This window comes from Suricata suricatta, chromosome 4 (genome assembly GCF_006229205.1).
Source record: "Suricata suricatta isolate VVHF042 chromosome 4, meerkat_22Aug2017_6uvM2_HiC, whole genome shotgun sequence".
NCBI lineage: Eukaryota > Metazoa > Chordata > Mammalia > Carnivora > Herpestidae > Suricata > Suricata suricatta.
Genome location: NC_043703.1, coordinates 12,106,882 through 12,127,579, shown reverse-complemented (window position 1 = coordinate 12,127,579; position 20,698 = coordinate 12,106,882). Strand labels below are relative to the sequence as shown.

Here is a 20,698-nt window from a genome sequence, read left to right as displayed (position 1 = left end):
GAGCCCCAAGTCGGGCTGTGTGCTGACAGCTCAGAGCCTAGAGCCTGCTTCGGATGCTGTGTCTCCCTCTCTCTCTGTCCCTCCCCTGTGCTCACTTGCTCTCAAAACTAAGCATTGAAAAAAAAAGAATATGGGGATGGATGATGGTTGCACACCCATGTGAACTGAACTACGCTTGAAAAATGGTTAAGATGATAATTGTATGTACGTTTTACCACAACTTTTAAAAACAGCAAAAAAAAAAAAATCCTCGGGGATCCAGTGTAGGATAAGACAGGAAGCTTCAAAAGAGTGCCCTGCACACAAGGGACCGTGCCCACATCGTCACTCTGTGGGCCGCCTGGGTGCGCCCCTGAATTACGCCATCTGAACCTCGGGCAGGGGCAGGATCACCGTGCTGAGCCAGCGAGCGCCGGCAGCCAGGCCGCGGTGGGTTACACGGACCCGGGGATGTCCCTCAGTTAGAGCTAAAATCGCACTGGAGCCAAAGGCTCGGAATGCAGCTGCGGGTGGGGGGGGCTCCCCTTCCCAGGAGCCTTTTCCCGTGAACGCAGACTGCACGGTGCACGCATTTTGCTTTGTACCATGTTCTTGGAGGCTCTTTCATTTCCCATCATTGTTTCCCTTTATTGCTTAGCTGCTCAGTAGAAAGCTCAGGGGGCGGGGGGGGGGCTTTTTACTGAAGGCACGGGAGGTGAAAACAGGCTTGTCACCTTTCTTAAGTGACCCAGAAGAGGGTGCGGCAGACAGTCCTGCCAGTCAGTCCGGTGCCGTGGTTTTCTCCTGACGTGGAGGCCTGCGGTGGGAAAAGTCCTTGCTTCTCTGGGCTGTGCTTGAATTTGGGACCGTGTTGGGAAGTGCTAGAAAGGAGACCTGAGGTTGCACAGACTTGTTTCCCGAGCTCACCACACACCTGAGTGTGTCCTGTACGCAGGGCCGGCAGGGACACTGCACCTCCCTCCGCTCCTCAGGAAGGTACATCAACCCCACGCAGATTCTCCCAGCATCCTCTCCCCTTGCGGTGGATGCAGCGTCCAAACCTGGCCTGAGCACATGTTCCACGTGGGTGTGCATGCACACACATCCACGTCTGCCCTCCTGTCCCCTGTGAGAGTCGGCCCCTCCACCCCTCACGTCTGCTTTGGTCCCCCCGAAGTAGACATCTGTAGGCTTTCCCCCGTGTATACATAAGGAAGTGATCTGATTTCTACATTATTTCCCAAAATATTCGTAAAGGTTGACTGCAGACCACACCTGCAATTACTTCATGGAGCCAATAATTCCCGTCCCACAAATGTTGTGCACAATTGCCTCATCCTTATCAGACGGGATCCCATGTGGAGGGTTCCTGTCTCACCGCAGGACATTCACTAGGGACTGTGAAAACCGTGCTCCTTCTTTTAGAGGAAAATCAGCCACCGTGGAACGTTCTTGTGGAACATTCTTGTGTCATATATCCCGCTGCCTCCCGGGGTCCCAGCAGCAATAGGATTGGTTGTTGAGCAGGAAGTCTGGGTGTCGGCCGTATGGGTACCAGGAACCCCGGGACAGGCTCTCCTCCAGCACGGTCCCCCTGGACCGGCACCTCGGTTCCTCACGCGCCTGCTGCAGCGCTTGGCCAGTCGTTCCTGCTCCGCTTGGTCCCACTTAGTCTGGACTGGAACTCGGGAATGACGTTGGCTTAGTTGACTGGATGATTTCTTGCTTGGAAACTGCTTCACAACTGGTTAAGGCTTGTGTTTATTGTAGTGTCCAATCCTTTCGTGACACATCTTCCACAAAGACTTTGAGACAGTTTACAAATGGAAAACAACTTAACAGAAGGATAAAGACCTATAACCCTCGCTGCCCAATATGGCAGCTACTAGCCACTTATAGCAATCTAAATTTAAAATAATCTAGGGGTGCCTGGGTGGCTCAGTCAGTTAAGTGACCCTCTGACTCTTGATTTGGGCTCAGGTGGTGATCTCACAGTGCATGAGTTTGAGTCCCACATTGGGCTCTGTGCTCTCAGCAGAGAGCCTACTTGGGATTCATATTCTCTGTCTCTCCCTCTGTGTCTCTCTCTCTCCCCTGAAAATAAATAAATTTGACTCTAATAAAATTTCATTTTCTCGATAACACTGGCCACATTTTGAGGTCTCATAAGCCATATGTGGCTACCATATTGGATAGCAGATAATAAGATACATTTCCATCATCACAGAAAAAAGATCTGTTGGACAATATTGGTCTAAAAATGAAGAAATAGTACTCCTTACTACAACAAATACAGGGCCTTGGACATGAGTTGATCAGAATACCTACTAAAGCATAAAAATATCTTGGTTTTGTTCATGGTAAATCTTGAAGATAATAAATTCGCTCAGGTCATGTTTCGAAGGGTCTAGGGTTGATCTTTAAAAAGCAGAAGGGTGCCGGGCAAATGTGGATGGACGGTGCTTTATACAGTCTTATGCACGGGCAAAGTTGTGGCATTAATATTAATAATAAACCACCATTAACGAGCATTTACCGTGTGTAGACTCTTAGGTACCTTGTACTGCTGTAAAGTTGGCATTCTTGATAAAAAATGAAACTGACCACCCAGCTTTTCCCACTTGATCTTCAAAAACAGTTGACAAACCGTGACCCTTGGCCAGATCTGGCCAGCTACCTGGTCTTGCTGATAAAGTTTTGGAACACAGCCACGCCTGTTCTTGTGTCCATTGTCCATGCCTCCTTTCACAGGTGCATACTAGTGACAGACTGTGTGGCCTGGAAAGCCAGAGATATTTACTCTCTGGCCCTTTCTTGCTGATCCTTGTTGAAGAACACTTCCCCGCATGTAGGTGTTATTCCCATTGTATGACTGGGAACACAAGGCCCAGACAGGTGGGACCCCTCACAGCCCAGAAGCGACAGAGGGACAACTTGAACTTGGGGCTGATCCGATCCTTGCAGCTGTGTTGCTGAGGCATGAGACTTTATACCTGGAAAGCGGCTGGGAGTGCATCTGCCGTGGATTCCTCATTTTCTCTCTCTCTCTTTTTTTTTAATGTTCATTTATTTATTTAGAGAGTGCCTGAGCAGGGGGGCAGGACACAGAGAGAAGGAGAGAATCCTAAGTGGGGCTTGATCTCACAGACTGTGAGATTACAACCTGAGCTGAAATGCAGAGTCAGTTGCTTACCCAGCAGAGCCACCCAGGCGCCCCGATTCCTCATTCTTCAGAGGAGGAGAGGAGAGGGTGGCTGGCCCTGGGCCACAGAGCAGGAGCCCGGCGGGGCTCCTCACCACCCTTGAATCCTTCCTTTCTGCTCCTGGCGTTGGGAGGTCAGCTCTGCTCACTGAGAGGTCCTTCTGCACCCTCCTGTGTTCTGCTCTCAAAAGTGGCAGGAAGCACATGGCATCTGGCCACAGGCCCTGTGACGGCGCTGTCTGCAGGACGATAACCTGTAGGGCTCAAATCCGAGGAAAGGGATTGGGATTTTTTTTCTAATCTCTCAGGAGACTCTGTAATGGCGAAGCGGCCACCGCCAAGATGGGAGTCAGCGGTGACTCCTGTCGGATCTAGCCTTGCCGCACCTCCTCGGAGCCTCTGTCTGCCCCTGAGGGGTGGCAGCAGAAACAACAGCAATGATAGTAATGCCCAGCAGGCACAATCCCAAGCCCTTACACACCGTTCCGTCCGCACGGCGCAGCGAGGTTCGATGAGGGGCCTGAGCTTCGGTCAGTAGGCTGGATGGACAGCCTGCCCAGGTAGGAGTTAACGCTGGACTTGAACCCGGGCAGCATGGCTTCCGAGTCCAGCCCTTCGTATCTTGCTCTACAGACTCCTAACCTTGCTATTGGATTTGCTGACGCGGCTTTCTGCCCTCTCCCTGTGGGATTTCTCTGGGGCCTGCCTTTCACACCAAATGCGCTGACTCTTTGCTGAGGGAACAAGAGGAGGAAGGAGCGAACACCTCCCTCCGCAGCTCACTTTGCTCAGACCGCGCGGGCTGTTGGGGGCTGTTCTCTTCAAGGGCTCGCTTTCCTGTTCGGGTCTCAGGGGGGCTTTTATATTTGCTTGCCTGTCAACACATGGGACGTGCGAGGGACTTTTGAGGACCTGTATTTCATGTCTCTCCTCTTTCCTCCCCGTGGTGTCTGGGAGATCTCCAGCGCTGGTGGTTTGTTTTGGTTTGGGGTTTGGTTTTGGTTTTTGGCTCTGGCTGAACTGGACACAGGTGGGCGCACAGCTGTGGGACCCTGGAGCAGAGAGTATCGCCTGGCATCCGCTCGCTCAGGCTTAGCTCAACAGAGATGCTCAGACCATCGCAGTCCAAGACAAGGCCCCTTTTCTGTGTCACTGGGAGGAGGGCTTTATCTTCTCCATTTGATTAAAAAAAAAAGAATAGAGGTTGCTTGCTGATTTTGTTGGCGAGAGTTCAGGCTAATGTGATCTGAACGTTCCCTGTGTTCCAAACACTGTTAAATGGTGTTCATGTATCGTGTCATTTAATATTTTCAAGAACATCATTAGGTAGATACTGCTGTTACTTCCTTACATCACAGGTGAGGAAATGAGGCAAAGAGAGGGTGAGTCACTTGGCAGATGTCACACAGCTGGTAAGGGCACAACTGGATTTTGAAACCAGTCGGTCTGGCTGTCCCTGTGCCTTTAGCGTCAGAGGCTTTAACCCTGACATTCAGAGGGAAAGAACTCCAAAGAACTGGGTTCGTTGCTGTTCACTTGTAACTAACATGAGGACAACTTCTGGCCTCCAGGAAACCCCCGCCCCAAGCGTGATCTGAAATAGCCCTGCCTGCTACCCTGTGGTCCTCATGCTGTCGGGCCGTTCCCAGCCACACACACACACACACACACACACACACACACACACACACGTGCGTGATAGGGTGAAGATGGGACACACTTTTCCTTCCCAGTCACACGCTTGGGGCTCTGGTGGCTGGGCCGTCCCTCCACCTCAGAACCTGTGTGTGCGTGACTCCCTGGGTGCGCAGGCTCGGTCAGGATTGGTTTTCGTTGGTTCGACAAGTCCGTATTGCATCCCGAGGGCTTGTACTCTGGCCTCATCCTTCGCTCTGTTCTGTGTCAAGGAGGCAGCCCGTCCAGCCGGAGAAGACCTGAAAGGGGTGTCTGTGGTCGGGCAACTCAAGAGGGCCTGCTCTTTCCTCCTCTGGCCGATCCAAGAGATCAGGGGGCCACTACCCCTTTTCTGAGAACAGAAATCCCTGTGTTCTGGAGGGTTAAAAACGATAGCTTTGAGACTGGCGGCCACGGGAAAGCACCATGCGCTTCTGCAACATCTTACAAGACATTTTCCCCTAAATTGTCTCATTTGACAAAACAGTCTTGTGGCATTATGCCCACCTTCCCCCCCCCACCCCATGGAAAATGAGGCTCAGAAAGTTGGTCGGTATAAAACCAGGTAGGGCTGCACCCCGTTTCCTGCTTTCCTTGGAGCCCATGAACCTGGAGGCAGGGGAGTAGCTGTAAACATGTTCTCTGTTTCTGTCTCGAGCGATGCTCAGAAGTTCCGGCAGTGATGGGAATCTTCTGCGTCTGCATGTTCAGTAATAGCCACTGGCCACACGTGGCTAGGGAGCACTTCCCATCCGGCTAGTGTGGCTGAGGAGCTGAATTTTAAACTCTCCTTTTATGCAGAGTTAAAATGTAAGCAGCCATATGTGGGTCAGTGCTGGACGCACAGCTCTGGGGGCTTGGGAGGAAGGAACTCCGGAGGGGAAGACAGAAGCCTGTGTCTTCCTTTCCCGCCAGGGCGGTCCCAGCACCTGCCACTCCTCACCGTCTACTTCCCCGGAATTCAGAATCTCTGAGGCAGTTGTCACAAAGCAAGAGTCAGGGGGGTTCTCTTAGTGCCCCCCCCCCTTCAACCAGGTCGGGCTACTTCTTGTGTCTCAAAGCTTCCGTTTGACAATTGTCATTGGCTTAAAAAAATAAGGCCATGCAAAAAGGGTTTAAAATCCTTGCTCTCAAGGTAAACGGCAGTGAAACTCATTGGCGACCAGGCAGTGGGGTCTACCTAGAAATCAGCTTGGAAGCATGAGCAATGGAAGAAAGATTCGAAAAATTAGCATCAACCATGGAAGAGAATTTATGGGGAATTCCTGCATACCGTCCGGGGGGGAGGGGGGTTCACCTGGACGCTTATCTGTAAAAGTTTAAGATTTTATGTTTGTTTCAAAGCCCAGAAAGACGCTACAAGGACACTGTGAATTTAGTATATTCTGCCCCAGCTGGCTTTCCACTGTCCACCCAGGGCTTCAGGGACAGTGATGTTGGTGATTGTTTCCTCTTAACCCAGGAGTAAAATAACTTGTTCTCAGTCACATGTGGGAGCTGCTTTTACGTGGATTATTCTTGTTCCTGAGCAGACTGCCCCCTGGGCTTCCAGACCAAGCTGCTCTTCCTAGAAAAAGGAAAACAGTTTCTCCAAGCGCCTGAACCGCAGGGGGCTTCCGCTGGAAAACACTTGAGAGCGCGCACTGTCCGGGTCGCTGAGGAGTTTAAAATGGCTTTTCTGTCACCTGCACTTTGATGTATGGTTCACGAACAGGACCGAACTTGGAAAGCACATCAGGGCTCATCTGGGCGCCCTCGAGCCTGCCCACGAGCCAGCTGTGACCTGCGCTCCTCTGATTAGAGGGGACCTGGCCCTGAACCTCAGAAGGAAAGCTGTAGCCCGAAGCATTGTAACTGACGGGCATGACGCTGCCAAGAACGGGAGGCGTTGGCCATCTGAAGGTACTGCCCAGAGAGTGGGTCCCTTGCCTGGAGCCACCAGAGGGAAACCCAGGTGTCTCGTGCCCAGCGAGGACGCCTCTGGCCCGAACATCTTTCCCACAACGGGGGATGTGAATTAAAATTCAAATGAATTGGATTTTCTTCTGAAATCAAAGGATATTGAAATCCATCAAAGAATATTGAAATCAACATAGATTACATGTGGCTAACATGTTTATATATGTTAGGTGTGTGTGGTATATGTAGTATATAAACATAATAGATAAAAACATAAATATCTAAATACTAGGCATGTGATATAGATAGACAGACATGTAATCTCTTGCTCTGGCTAAATTGCTTTGAGCCCAGCCACCCTCCCTCACCCACACATTCATGGATGATGTGTCTTCATTCATTTCCTTATTTATACATCATCTTTCTACTTATACACAAATACATGCGATCACAGACCGTTTTCATTTAAAATCATAGAAACCACAGGGACTAGTAAGAGCAAAGATGTGCTATTTGGTTTGCAAATGAGGCTCACAAAGTTCGGTCCATCTCGCAGGGCCAGGACCGCCCAGACACAGAGCAAGGTGGAAAGGCCACCCCCCAGTTCCCATCGGCAGTTGGCTTTGTGTTTCTAACGAGACGATGATTCGCTTGTTGGGAGCAGAAGGGAAAGTCCCGGTGTTTGGTGAACATGCTCATGTTATTACTTGGGCTACTTGAAAAGCCCTGGGGTCAGTCACTACCTGCTTTCCATGGTTAGGAATCTCCTGTGACTGAAGCCAGGCCTGCTGTCCAGCTCCCCAGAAAACACTCACAGTGGGAGACGGCATCCTGGGGTGGGGTAGTTGGGAGCCATGTAACCAATGAGGCCGTGAACATGCTGTAAACTGTCCGAGGTCAGGGTGGGAAGTGGGCGAGCAGCATGGTGATCTCTCCCATTGGCCTTGCCCACCTCCACCTACTGCCGGTGTTGTACTTCCTGGCGGTCAGAGTCAAAGCCGTCAGGTGCAAGGGCTCCTTCAGCCCCTTGGAGGCAGCCTCGTTCCTGGTCTCTCCCACCGAGAACTGGCCTTTATATCCTCTTCTTCCTCTTCTTGGTCTGTCTGCTGCGGAGTGGGTGACCAGCTCACAGAGTGGTGAATGAGGTGTCCGCAGAGGGGCAGGAAGGCTTGGAGATCCCTGGTGGGTGTGGGCGTGTGTTTAACCCTGTGCGGAGCTGACGTGTCGTTGCTACAGGGAGTGTATTAATCGTGGTGTGTGTGGCAGAATTTAGCATCTGGGAGGCTTCCGAGTACATGGGTTTCCAATGTGAAATTGTCAAAAGAATTTTCAGCTTTGTTGCCGCGCGGTAATTACACAGACAACAACTATGTGGCCCTGTCTTCTAAACAAGGACCCTTTTTTTGTGAGGTTAACATCCGGAGGATGTTCTGGAAGAATCATAATTACTTGTTCCATGTTCTTAATAATAAAATGACCTTTCAGTTCTAAATAATAAAGCAGATGCTTTGAACTTGTAGATTTGGTGGCATTAACACGTAAAGGAGGTAAAACCATGACAGGATTTCTATGGGAGCAGCAGGAGTTCGGGTTTGTCCTGTTCCCATGGACTGGCGCCATGTTCTGGAACCCCTTGGGGGTTGGGACTGGCCGTGTGTGCTGCAGATGGGAGGGCCCCAGAGGCGGGAGCTGCCCGGACTGCATGCGCTGACCTCCGGGGCCCCAGCCTGCTGCCCCCCACACCATCTAGAGCTGGCCCCATTTGAATTTATCCACATGACTGCCTTCCCCGGGGCACAGGGCACTGATGATGGGGACCCAGAGCTATTTCTAAAATGAAAGTAAAGATGCCAGGGACAAGGAAATAGGGCTCTGCTAGCCGCCTAATGCAGGAAAATGTCCCCTTGCGTTTGGGGCTTTAACATCAGGACATTTTCTTTTAAAAGTGGGCAGAAGACGGAAGGAAGTGAAGTCAATAAAATCTGGCTTCCACACCATGCTCGGCCCCTCCTCCCATGTCCTCTCCCCAGCACTTCATTGTCCCTTGGGCCCTATCTGTGAGAAGGAGGAAATTGCTTATTATTAACGAAGCCCCCCCCTCCCCCATTTCTCCCCTTGCTCACCCAATCCGGAGGACTCTGGCTAAAATATTTAAATGATGTCCTTTGGACTAACTAAAGACCTTCCTTAGCTGCACTTATCAAATGGCATGCCCGTTTGAAAGTTTTGGGGTCACTTATGTAAGTTTCAGGTCATATCTACATACCCACAAATCAGGCTTCACTTGTGCCTTGCCTTCTTTTATTAATATGTGGCATTTAGTCAAAAGCAGGACATTCTGGTCCAGTAGCTTTTTTTGTTCTGGAGTTGGGGGGCAGCGGGGGAAGGGAGGGGGAGCCTTCCAGCCACTACAAGAGCTTCGCGTGACGGTGAAGGCGCAGGGTGGAAGGAGAAGGTTCTATAAAGCAGAAAGCCTCCATGTGAGGCCACAGCTCCCTTCTCCGAGCGTATAGGCAAAGAACAACCAGTGAATACTCCGCTAAAAGCAGAGTCAACGGAAGGGCCAAATGATAAACTTAACAGAGATTGGATGAATAACCGTTGGCTAAAATTCCGGAGATGCCTCCACCCCGTGGCTCACGGGGTGGAATAAGAGGCGGTGATTAGGAATGGAGTGGGGACTACTGTATCCAGAGCAGAGCCTGGATCTCCGACTGTTGCTTAAACATTCTCCGTGACCCATTTTGGGGGGAAGTTGAGCCACTGGGTGCTAGGAGAGACAGATAAGGGAGGATACCTGAGGTTCCCGGATTGAGGGGGGGCGGTGCGCAGGACAGTTATGTCATCAAGGGGAGGGAGTTTGGGCAGTAAGATAATTAACTCGGGAACCTCTTGAGTTTGAGATCGAGTCTGCAGGGTCATTTGTGGAGAACCCTCTGGTCAGTATAAGAAATCCAGTCCCCGGGTCAGTAGCTTCAAGGACATTTGGGTACAGCTCTGGCGTCAGGCATAGAAACCGCGGGGAATGGAGGGATTATACAGGAAGAAGCAGGAAGTGAAGAGCACATAAGCACCATGCATCCCCAAAGCACACAGACTTCTTGGGAGTAGCCTGAAGAGGAGGAGGTGGCCACACGGACTGAGAACCGACCTCAAGAGGAGTCTGGGAGTCTGGAGAGAAAGGCCTCCCAAAGCTGGAAAGCCGAGCGCTGGAAGTTTGGGGTGCTCTCGTCTGGAGAAGCTGCACAGGGGCAAGGTTTGGGCAATTAGGTTAGTGGTGTTCCTTCACAGACGCCTTCAAGGAGTGGTGAGGACAGAATCCCGACCCAGTTGGAAGGGAAGTGGTAATTACGGCGGCCTGCCACCGCCCTTGGTCTGGGCAGCTAAGAGGAAGCAGAAGGACCGGGGAACTCTGGGTGGGGCTGGAGGGAACAGGAGTATAATAAAGAGAGCGCCCAGAAGCCGGTGACCACCCAGGCTGGGGGCATCACGTATGCTCTCTGTCCCTCTATTCCCGGACCGCTGTCACTACCCAGTGGGCCTGGGTGCTGCCTCCCCGGTGACGTCATCCCCGTAGCTGCTTAGTTAGAGCCCGTGGAAAGCCTCTTTCGCTGCCTGTTGCAGGGAGCCCCGAGCCTGGGCTCTCACTTCCGACTTGAAGGCCCCTGCCCGCATTTTCGCCTTTTTTCTTTTTCATGCATCCCTTTTGCTTAAGTTAGCTTCTAGCTATCCTGAACAGTTAGTTGGTCTGAAGATAGTAGCCAGATTCGTTGAAAGTGGTGTTTTCATGGTCTCTGGAAAATTCTCTCTCATTATTGGGTAATTTCACAGATACGCACTGGCGCCATGGTTGGAGAGGTGTGGGCTGGACCCCTTGGGCTCAAGTTCAGGCTCATGGTCTCATGATAGCAGACTTTAGGCAAGTTGCGTAGTTTTTTTGCGCCTCAGTTTCATCCCCTGTTTAATGGCGGTGATGATGGCACCTGCCTCATAAGGCCGTCAGGAGGGGTAAATGAACTTGTGCTTTTAATGTGCTCAGCACAGTGGACGTGCTCAGGACCTACCTACCGTTATCTATACTCCTTTCCTCTCTGCGCGTCAGCTCTTGGCCAACACTGTTGGCTGCAGCCGGAGCCATGAGAAACAGGAATACAGTATACCCAAAACTCTGCTGCAAGTGCCCACCTCCTGTCATCTTCACCCAGCGTCCCGGGCTGGGGTAGTCTGGAACCTCCCTTCCCTGTCCCTCCCTGTCCCTAGGATCCCGTCCCACCCACTTCTGCCGTACTCCCACCTCCACACGCGGTCTCCTCTACCTCTTCAATTGTTTTTCTTTTCCCCAGGGCTTTCCGCACAGCTCTCTGTCCTCTTTAGGCCGCGGTCTCTCGGGTGCAGAAACCTCGTCTGTTTAATGATCCTCAAGCCCTTGTAGTGACGCCCAGATCACCCAAGTGTGGATGGGGAAAAAATACAGCATGAGACCAAATTAAAATGACGGCAAAATAGCTCTGCTCTGTCTCTTTCAATGTACAAGAGGAATTCTTTCTCTGCAGAATGACCGGGGTGATTTCAAAGTCTCCTTCCGGCGTTAACATGTGTGATGCCCGGAGAAGGGGGAGGTCCGGATAAACAACGGGACTGGAGAGGAAGGCATAAAGCTTGCCATTTTGTGATCTGCTGACGCTTTCGTTCCCAACCCCTTTGCCTCTGTTTCAGGGAAGGCCGCTCAAACGCCCACGTCAGAGGGGACTACCAAAGAATCGGAGATGTCCTGCTGAAGAACATTCAGGGTATGAAGGTGAGCTGCTTCGGGATCTGGGTGAACAGGTTCCCTGGGGGGCGAAGGCCTGGGCTTCGATCCCAGTCCGTAACCACATGCGACCTGATTTGACGAAACACTGGTAACACGGCTCAGGGTGAATCCCTCTGTCTTTCCAGACCATCGTATTGGGAAGGAAAATGCAGCCACTCTGAGGGAAGCACTTTTAGTACATTTCCTCCTTAAAAAGTCTGTGCTGTAATCAAAACACAGACTTATCTGTGAATAAATCATTTAGCACCCATTTAAAAAAATTACGTAGACACAACACAGTTCAGTTGACCGAACGTTGCACTTTTTGTCAGGTGTTTTGGCTTGTAAGTGTGAGGAAAATACTGGGCTTAGAGCCCGGTGGGAATTCCAGTCAGTCCTATGACTTGAAGCCAACGCACCAGCAGTGAGACTTCTAGCCAGCCCGAGATCCCGCAAGGGTGCGGGAGTGAGCGCGGCGCCGGGCGTGCTGAACCAGCGCTCCAGCTCAGTTTTGAAATCTGCCCCATCTCTTAGATCTGAGAGTTTCATGTTTACGTTTTCTTAAAAGATTAATCTTAATAGATTAATCTTAATCTATTAATGCCTTTAATATAGAATGTTTTAATTCACACAGTTTACCTTTCGAATACAAATACCTCTCTATTGACATTAAAAAAAAATTTTTTTGTATGTTGTATTTATGTTAGAGAGTGTGTGTGTGCTTGCACAAGTGGGGGAGGGGCTGAGAGAGAAGGAGACACAGAATCTGAAGCAGGCTTCACATTCTGAGCTGTCAGCGCAGAGCCTGACGTGGGGCTCAAACTCACAAACGGTGAGATCATGACCTGAGCTGAAATCCCACACTCCACCAACTGAGCCACCCAGGTGCCCCGCTATTGACATTTTAGAGCAATCTTCCTACATCTCAACTGGCCAAACAAAGCCTCTCTAGTACTTTTTAGAGCAGCCCCTAAAGAAGCAGGTTACTCCTGCCACCACTTCTTCCCATCCAACCCCCATCCGTCCATCCCTCTGTCCCTCTAGTACTAGGTGAGACCCCACGATGCATAAGACATATTTATAATAAAAGTTACTGCTGGAGTTTGAATCAAATCCCAAGAATCTTGCTAAGTAGTTTAAGGCTTTATTTTCCCCCTTAGAATGATCTATCTCATGAGGCCGGACAAGGGGAGGGAGGGCGGGGAGGGGGGGGGCTGGTACACAGAAAAGATAAGATCTAAAGCCACTCCAGAGATTTCCTGCTTCTCTTAACAAAGATCAAGATACTATTTAACAGGCCTTGAGCTCACTTTTTTACAGTGTTCAAAAAGCAACACTGCCCTCTGGGCCATGAAAGCTTTTGGGATCGCAGACCGCTTGCAATCAACCCGAAGATTTATCTAAGGTGTTCTACAACCATGGTGTTTTTAATGCTTTAAGTAAGGCCGATTCACAAACCTCGGATGCAACAGTAACAGACATCCTTGATTGAGCTTTCCCTAGTATTTTTATTGATGTATTTTCTTTACTAAAGCAGTTATAGGTTACAGAAAAACTGAGCAGAAAGCCCACAGAGAGAGGTTCTATGTGCACATTTGTGTGCACACACAGACACACGCACGGTCGCCTGGTACTAACATATTGCATGGGTGTGGGATGTTTGTTACAACTGTGAGGTTCCGCCAAATGCAGAATGTCACGTACCTGCCACGGGACAGTGTCACTGGCCTAAAATTCCTCCGGGCTCTGCCTGTTCATCCCTCCCCTCCCCCGATCCTTTCCTGTCTGCATAGTTGTGTCTTTTCCAGAATGTCCTGTAGTTAGAATGACAGTGAGCAGCCTTGTCAGCCTCTGTAACACTTGTGAAAGATACCCTTTTTTTCTCTCTTCTGTAACGTGTTTGGGTTGCTCTTGGGCTTCCCAGTTACTTTCCTGTGTCCGGCCAGTTTCCTTGGCCCAGGTGGGTCTTGCCCCCCTTCTCTCCATGCTCCCTTCATCTGAGATCGCAGCTGATTCTGGAACAATGCGGGTCTGAACTGCCTGGGTCCATTTACATGCAGAATGTTTCCCATAAATACAGGACACCAGGAACGTATTTTCTCTTTCTTGTGATGGTACGTGTAACACTATACAGCAGTCAGCTCTCTGTGTTAACCATAAGGCTTCCATTCAGCACGAGGCTTTTCTTAATAGTGCCGTTTCAGGGGGGTTAAAAGGGAAATGCTGATTTTTTAATTGCCTTGGGGGGTCAGGGCCCCTCCCCCCAGGGTTGTTCGAGGGACAGCTCTATGACCCTGCCCAGGGAGGGCTCCTGCCTTCACGGACTCTCTTCAAGGAGGCTTGGACTCCACCATGGGCCTCCAGGGAGCAGAGCTAGAGACCTGCCAGCCTGTCCCCTGCCCCCTTGGGGACAGTCCCCAGTGTTCTCCTGCTTACCGGCTGTCCTTTGTGCCTTGTCCACGGAAAGCTGACAGGCGGTGGGCACCCACCCTCTCTCTGTTCACCTAGTGCCCGACACCTCCTAGAACATGCGTCATTTCCACTCACAGCCGTTCTTTCTCTGCTGTCTGGTGAGTTGGCATTTTTGCGTTTAGTCTGTTCCATTGGAGGTGCTGGCATTGCAGTCACTGTGTGGATGCCATGAGCATTTATAGCCTCGCGCTCTGCCAGCCCAATAAAAGTAGGCGGAGAGGCTCAGAGAGCCACTGGCTGCCTTTTTTAGCATTTGTTTGGGTTATTTTTCTTGGGGTGGTGATAGTTGGTTTTAAAGAATTTTTATGAAGTATGAAGGAGAGCCAGCAGAAGGTTCCAGAGATTAGTAGCCCAGGAGAGCACTTGTGCCCCAAATGTCCACCATACACACACCCCTGTGTCCCCACCGGCACTGGCAGGGGCTCAGCCGGACTGGGGCGGTTCCCAGGCCCTCCAGTCATGGCCGTGACCAGGGGAGCTGGGCCAATGGCTCCAGTCCCTTCCTGAAAGTCAGATACCCGAATTACGATCTCTAGCTCATGCTGCAAACTTCCGACTGGAGGCATCTGCCCAGATGCTCTTGCAAACCCGCCCAAAGATCCACCTCTCCTTCAGCCCGGGACGTCCACTCGACCCGTCTGTCGCCTCAGGTGTCTCCCTCCTGCCCCCTGGGCTCCTCCCTCCAACTTCTCCCACCTCACTCCTTCTGGATCGTAGGTGGCTCTCTGCTGGGGGACCCCCCCCAGCTTCCTGGCGCTGCCCTGCCTCCCCACATCACAGCCGGATGCCGAGGCTCACAGCCCTCTGTGTGTCTCTCCCTGTGTCTCTACAGTCAGGAGAATACAGTACAAACCCAAAACCTGACAAGGGCCTTCATGTTCACCCTGGACGATCTTTCCAGGCCCTTTCCCTATGTCCTTCACATTCTGCCCTGTGCTCCAGTGACCGTGAGCTCGCCTCTCCAGGCACTCCAGGTTCTTGCAAGACTCCTGCCTTGGCTGGGTGCCTGCATGGGTGGGTTTTTTTTTATTTTTTTGAAGTAACGTCTACTCCCAATGAGGGGCTCCAGCTCACAACCCCAAGATCGAGGGTTACATGCTGTCAACCGAGCCAGCCAGGCACCCCTCATTGCTCATTAAGGCATGCAGGGAACAGACATTCACTGAGTACCTGCTGTGTGTCCCAGGCCCTGAGGATGCAGGAACACGATCAGATCGGCAACGGTGCGTGTGAAACCACTCCTAGAGCTGCACGTGTCCACACGCGCACCAGGGCGTATGTAACTGGTAGACTTGGAGTAAACGCCGGATTGTACCGGTGTCCGTTTGTTGTTAGCCCTGGGGAGGCTGGGTGAAGGACCTCCCTGTACATTTCTGTGCAAGCTCCTGTGAATCTGTATTTCAAGATAAAAGTAGTCACTAAACCCAGCAGGGGACACCACGTGACAAGGGCTGAGCCGGACAAACACAGCCTAAGTACAGAAAGAGGTAGAGGAGTTTCTAACTGGTGGAGGCGGTGGGTGTTGAGGGGGTTGTGGAGGCCGGTCAGGGATCCTAATGGGCGTGTCCCATGCAGAGGCTCTGGGTGTGAGCCAGGCACGTTCAAGTGCATGTTGTTCAGCAGGTGGTTGACCTGGGGTGAGGTGGTAAGCACAGTGGAGGGGGAGGAGGATTATAGCTTAAGGGCCCCGTGTGACCTACCGAGGACTTTGGCGGCATGGAGGGGCGAGGCGTGGAGGCAGAGGTCCCGATGGAGAACCCGCCACCCTGGTGAGTGACACAAAGCCAGAACCAGGGCAGTGACTGTGCAGAGAATGATAAGAACAGGCTTGCCATTTTTAGGAGATAGAATTAGAAGGACTTGGTGAAGGATTCAAAAAAATGGAATCCGGAATGTTCTCCTGGCTTTTCTGTCCTGGACAGCTGGCTGGTGGCGGCGTCCATCCTGAGCTCAGAGACTCACGGGGCGGCCCCTGTTGAGGCAGGCACTGTTCGGGTTCCACCTGCACTCCCCACGTTTCAGACGCTTTACGAAGCCTTTGTGGAGCGTGGAAACGTAGGTGGGCAGGTGGGCAGGCCCGCTCCCAGGAAGGAAGTCTTGAGTACAACTGCTCTTCTCTTGTCCTGCCTGTCCTTGTGCCCGTCTTGTTACCCTTACCTGTCTGGAAATGTCCTTCCCTTGCGATTCTTCCCCACCTCCCGTGAGGAATTGATTTGTCCTTTAATGTTCTGTCCTCAAACTTCTTACCCTCATTAGTGTCCACCATGAGCCATTACAGGAAAGGAATATTCAACAGCATGTGTTAAATATGGTAATGTAGACTTTATTCAGGACCACGGTGACTGGGGTAGGGTCCACTGCTATGTGGTTTTCAGTGAGGGAGAGAGACTGGGCTCAGCTCTGAATACAGGGGGGGCAAGCAGGGATTTCTATCGAGGGGCAGGGTGGGGTCAGAGGATGGGAATGTACAAAGAGGAAACCTTGGGGATAAATCAGGTTCTGGCTGAACCAACCAGACAGGATGCTTTGCTGAAGGCAGGGCGACCTGCCATCACCTGGGGATGGTGAGACATGAGGAACCCAGTGTCAAGGGTGACCAGACCTCTAGTGTGGGGGGTTCCAGGTAGGCTAACTGAGCAGGATTTTTGCTAACACTGGCTTTTCAACACCTTCCTCCTGCGGTCAAGGAGAAGGCTCAGGGCCCTGAAGAAAGGCTGGTCAAGTAAAGGATCAGTGTCTGATCCCCGCAGGGTAGGCTCCGTGTCTAACTCTCACACAGCGCTCCGGAAGATGCTCACTTACAGGGCGAGTTTAACAGAAATGCACAGCTGTAACCACATGACACTTAACCAAGTTGCTGCTGGGCTCTTCTGACATGTGTAGAAGAAAAGCAGAGCCCCCCCTGGAGGAGCTCCTGTTTGTTAAGTCCCCTCAGTGTTGCCAGCCTCCCCTCTACTAGAACCGATACATCTCCTATATCGCTTAAACCCATAATGCTCTCCTGGAGCCCTTTTCTCTCATCCTGAGAACCTAACTGAAATCGTGAAATAGCGAATGGGAAAGCTAGAAGTACAAGGACAGGAATCACGGAGGCCAGAGGGATGTTCATTTCTGAGCGTCGGCCGGGGTGGAACGCAGGCGCGCTTGTGTCTCGCCCCCCTCCAGCAACTGGCGGCTCACCTGTGGAAGCACAGCGAAGCTCTGGAGGCGCTGGAGACGGGCATCAGGAGCTCACGGCGGCTGGAGAGCCTGTGCAGAGACTTCGAGCTGCAGAAGGTGTGCTACCTGCCGCTCAACACCTTCCTCCTGCGCCCGCTGCACCGGCTCATGCACTACAAGCAGGTCCTGGAGCGCCTGTGCAAGCACCACCCGCCCAGCCACGCAGACTTCAGGGACTGCAGGGGTGAGCGAGGGGGCGGGGCCTGCCGGGGTGGGTGAGGGGCGGGGCTGCTTTTAAGCACTGGGCCCAATGCTTTCTGTTACCTCTTGGTCTTTCCATAATGGAAATGTTAACGGTCATTAGGACCTCCTCCCTCCTCCTTTGATCATGGGTAGTTAAGTGCAAAGAACCCTGGAGAAGTTCCGTTTAGAGTTAGCTCCTCCAACCCTACTAGGAAGCGTCCCTCTCCCTGCATGGTTGAAACTTTTGACCCTCGAATCAGTACAGAAAATGGCCTGTAATAAGTGCTTCACCTTAAGAAGCACCTTACCTGGCTTTCTGTCTCTCAGTCTCTCGCCCTCTCGCTTACTTGTGCACGTGTGTGCATGTGCGTGCGCTCTTTCTCCCTCCCCCTCCCTCCCTCTCCCTGTCTCCCTCAAAACACACGCACGCGCACGTGCAAGAAAAGGAAGCACTTCACCTGTATTGACTTTTAATTTTCACGACCAGCCTACATGGCAGGGGTGAGCTCATTTTACATATAGAGGCTACTAAGACCAGAGATGTTACGGAACATGCCCAGAGTCACACAGCTAGAAAGCAAATGATGGAGGCTAAACGCAGAGCCCATGTGCTTGACCATCCTATCCTTCTGTCATGATGATATCACCCACTCACTCATTCAGCCCTGAGCCAGGTGCTTACTAATATTAACGCCTTGACTCCCTTAACAACCAACGACTCCAACCACAGCAGGTATTGTTTCCCTGCTTTCCAGGTGAGATGCCTGGGCTGCTGGGATCTTCGCCTAGGTATTATAGACACTGGCCATCTGTGTTCTCTTTCCCTAAATGCACCTCTTCCAGTTTTGCTTGAAACCTGGGCGAGCCCGGATTCCCTCAGGCTACTGTCAAAACTCTGCACGATCTGGCCCCCACCAGCATGGCGCACCTGCTGCGTCTTAGGCATGTGAAAGTGGATGACTCAGATGTGGCCCCGACACAGGGAACCCGCTGGTGGGCACAGAGGGGAAGACACTCGGGCAGTGACTGCCCTGTGATCCGACCCAGCCTTCGGGGCGAGGGGAGCTCTGTGAGCGGAAGGGTGTTGTGTGTTTAGAGCTAAGGTAGAAATAGGCGTTGTCCTGGTTGAGGGGTGCCGCACGGAGCTCAGAGAGGACAGAGACGATGGAACACCCCAGAAGGCAGAAGTTCTGTGTGGAACTCGGGGATGGCAGTGGAAATGAGACTGCCAGAGTGAGCGGAGACCGGATCCCGCGGGCTCTCGTCAGCCCCACAGGACCGCAGTCCAGATCGAAGGGAAGACAGGAAGGATTTTAAGGAAGGAAGTGGAGACGTGGGCTTGTTGCAGAAAACGAGCCCTTGGGGTGTGGGATATGTAGAGGAGTCTTACAGACGCGTTTCTTAGAGAGAAGCCCAGAGAAGTTTTGGTGACATAACGGACATTGGCCATTCACGGAAGGGGACAGAAGTGGCTGGTGACGTGGTTCTGGTTCGTCACATATAAGCCGTTAGTCTCTAACACCGTGGTGCATCAGCCTCTGCACCTCGGCAGTCTGGTCCTTCCTGTTGGCATCACTCCTGGCACAGCGCTCCTCCTCCTCCTCGAGACCTCAAGGCAGTGCCTGACCCTCGAGGCGGGGTGACCCTCTCCACCCACCTCCCTCAGCTTATCCTGTAGCAACTCCGAGGGGGCCACGCCTGGAGGGGAGGACTCAGAATGGTGCAGCTAGGTCACCCAGAAAGGTCAGGGACAGCTGTCATTCCACCTGGGTTGTCCTTGGCCCAGTTGGCATTTTACTGAACAGTCCCCGGTTAAAAAAAAAAAAAAAAAAAAGTCAGTCCTTGACAAATGGAAAAAGCACCAGTTACCCAGATAAAGACCTAAGGTGGCGTCGTTGTGAAAAGGCTGGGGAAATACACTCGCTACTCCTGGGAAATGTAGGGTGCCCAGGGCCGTTTCCGAGGTGCCTCCCGTGAGTGCCCAGGGGCCAGGGTGCCGTCTTTTTCCCGAAAGAGCCTCAGTCCTGCCCCACTAAGCATTTGGTGCCCAGTAACGGTTTACTGGACTAAGGCGGCCAGTAATGTCTGAAGACTGACCAAGCCCTGGCTTTTGTCACCAAGGCTGAGACAAGGCAGTCTGCGATAAGCCGGAAGAACTGAATTTGCATCCCCTGGGCGGAAGCCAGGAGAGCTTCCCTCTCTCGGTCGAAGTGCTGGGGACTAGGAGCTCGGTGTTCGGAAGACCGGCGTTCCGTGGACACGTATTTCTGACAGAAATACCTAAGTGCTCAGCTACTGTGGCTTTATATGTCACCTTAATTTGTCCCAAGGGGACACGAGCTCCTTTCCCATCCCAGACGCCCCCGGTGTAGGGGAGGCGCTCCCGAGAGTGTGGAATCGTGCTTCCGCTGCACTCAGTCCTCACAGCCCTCGTGGCCAACAGTGGGATTCGTGCAGAAGGAAGAGCCGGGCACCTGCTGGAGTGCTAGTGGCCCAGAAGCGGCCCACGTCACAGAGACCCTCTCACAGAAAGATCCCCCGTTTGCCCCAGATTTTCTGTGGCCTCCCTGTGCTCTCTGCCCTTTCCAGGTAGCAGGAGGTGGATAGAAACTTCTGCCCGGAGTTTGTATTCCACTGTGATCCCCTCTGCACCAACCAGTGACCCCCGTGGAAAGACAGCTACAAAGGGGCCGTTTCCACTCTCAGGATGCTTTGGGGAAACACAGCAAATAAATTCATATTGCAAATTTTTATTCGTTAGAACTTTTTTTTAAATTTTTGAATGCTTTATTTATTTTTGATAGAAAGAGAGACAAAACATGAGAGGGGGAGGGGCAGAGAGAGGAGACACAGAATCGGAAGCAGGCTCCAGGCTCTGACCTGTTAGCACAGAGCCTGACGCGGGGCTCGAACCCACGAATGTGAGATCTGACCTGAGCCGAAGTCGGAGGCCTAACCGACTGAGCCACCCAGGCGCCCCACCGTTAGAACTTTTTATTAGAAATAGCAGTGTTTTTCCCTAGCATGGCCTGTGTCTTAGGCCGGCCGCTGGAGGCTCCGGCCCTGGAGGGCTGATACTGGGGAAAACTGACCCTCGTCGGCCACTAATGCTGCCGTTTCCCGTTCTGTCCCCTGCTAGCTGCCCTAGCGGAGATTACTGAAATGGTGGTGCAGCTCCACGGTACGATGATCAAGATGGAGAATTTCCAGAAGCTGCATGAACTCAAGAAAGACTTGATTGGCATCGACAATCTTGTGATTCCAGGAAGGGTAAGTAA

The 20,698-nt window shown here is 52.0% G+C and overlaps 1 protein-coding gene across 2 annotated transcripts in view; it reads left to right on the top strand.

Annotated features, from left to right (window-relative positions):
* The window catches only part of FARP1 (FERM, ARH/RhoGEF and pleckstrin domain protein 1), a 230,288-nt gene that overhangs the window by 197,426 nt on the left and 12,164 nt on the right, over nucleotides 1-20,698 (top strand). For both annotated transcript variants that reach the window (XM_029936510.1, XM_029936509.1), the window contains exons 17-19: nucleotides 11,471-11,552; nucleotides 17,184-17,421; nucleotides 20,560-20,690. In XM_029936510.1, coding sequence (XP_029792370.1) covers nucleotides 11,471-11,552; nucleotides 17,184-17,421; nucleotides 20,560-20,690 — 451 coding nt within the window. The remainder of the gene's footprint in view (nucleotides 1-11,470; nucleotides 11,553-17,183; nucleotides 17,422-20,559; nucleotides 20,691-20,698) is intronic.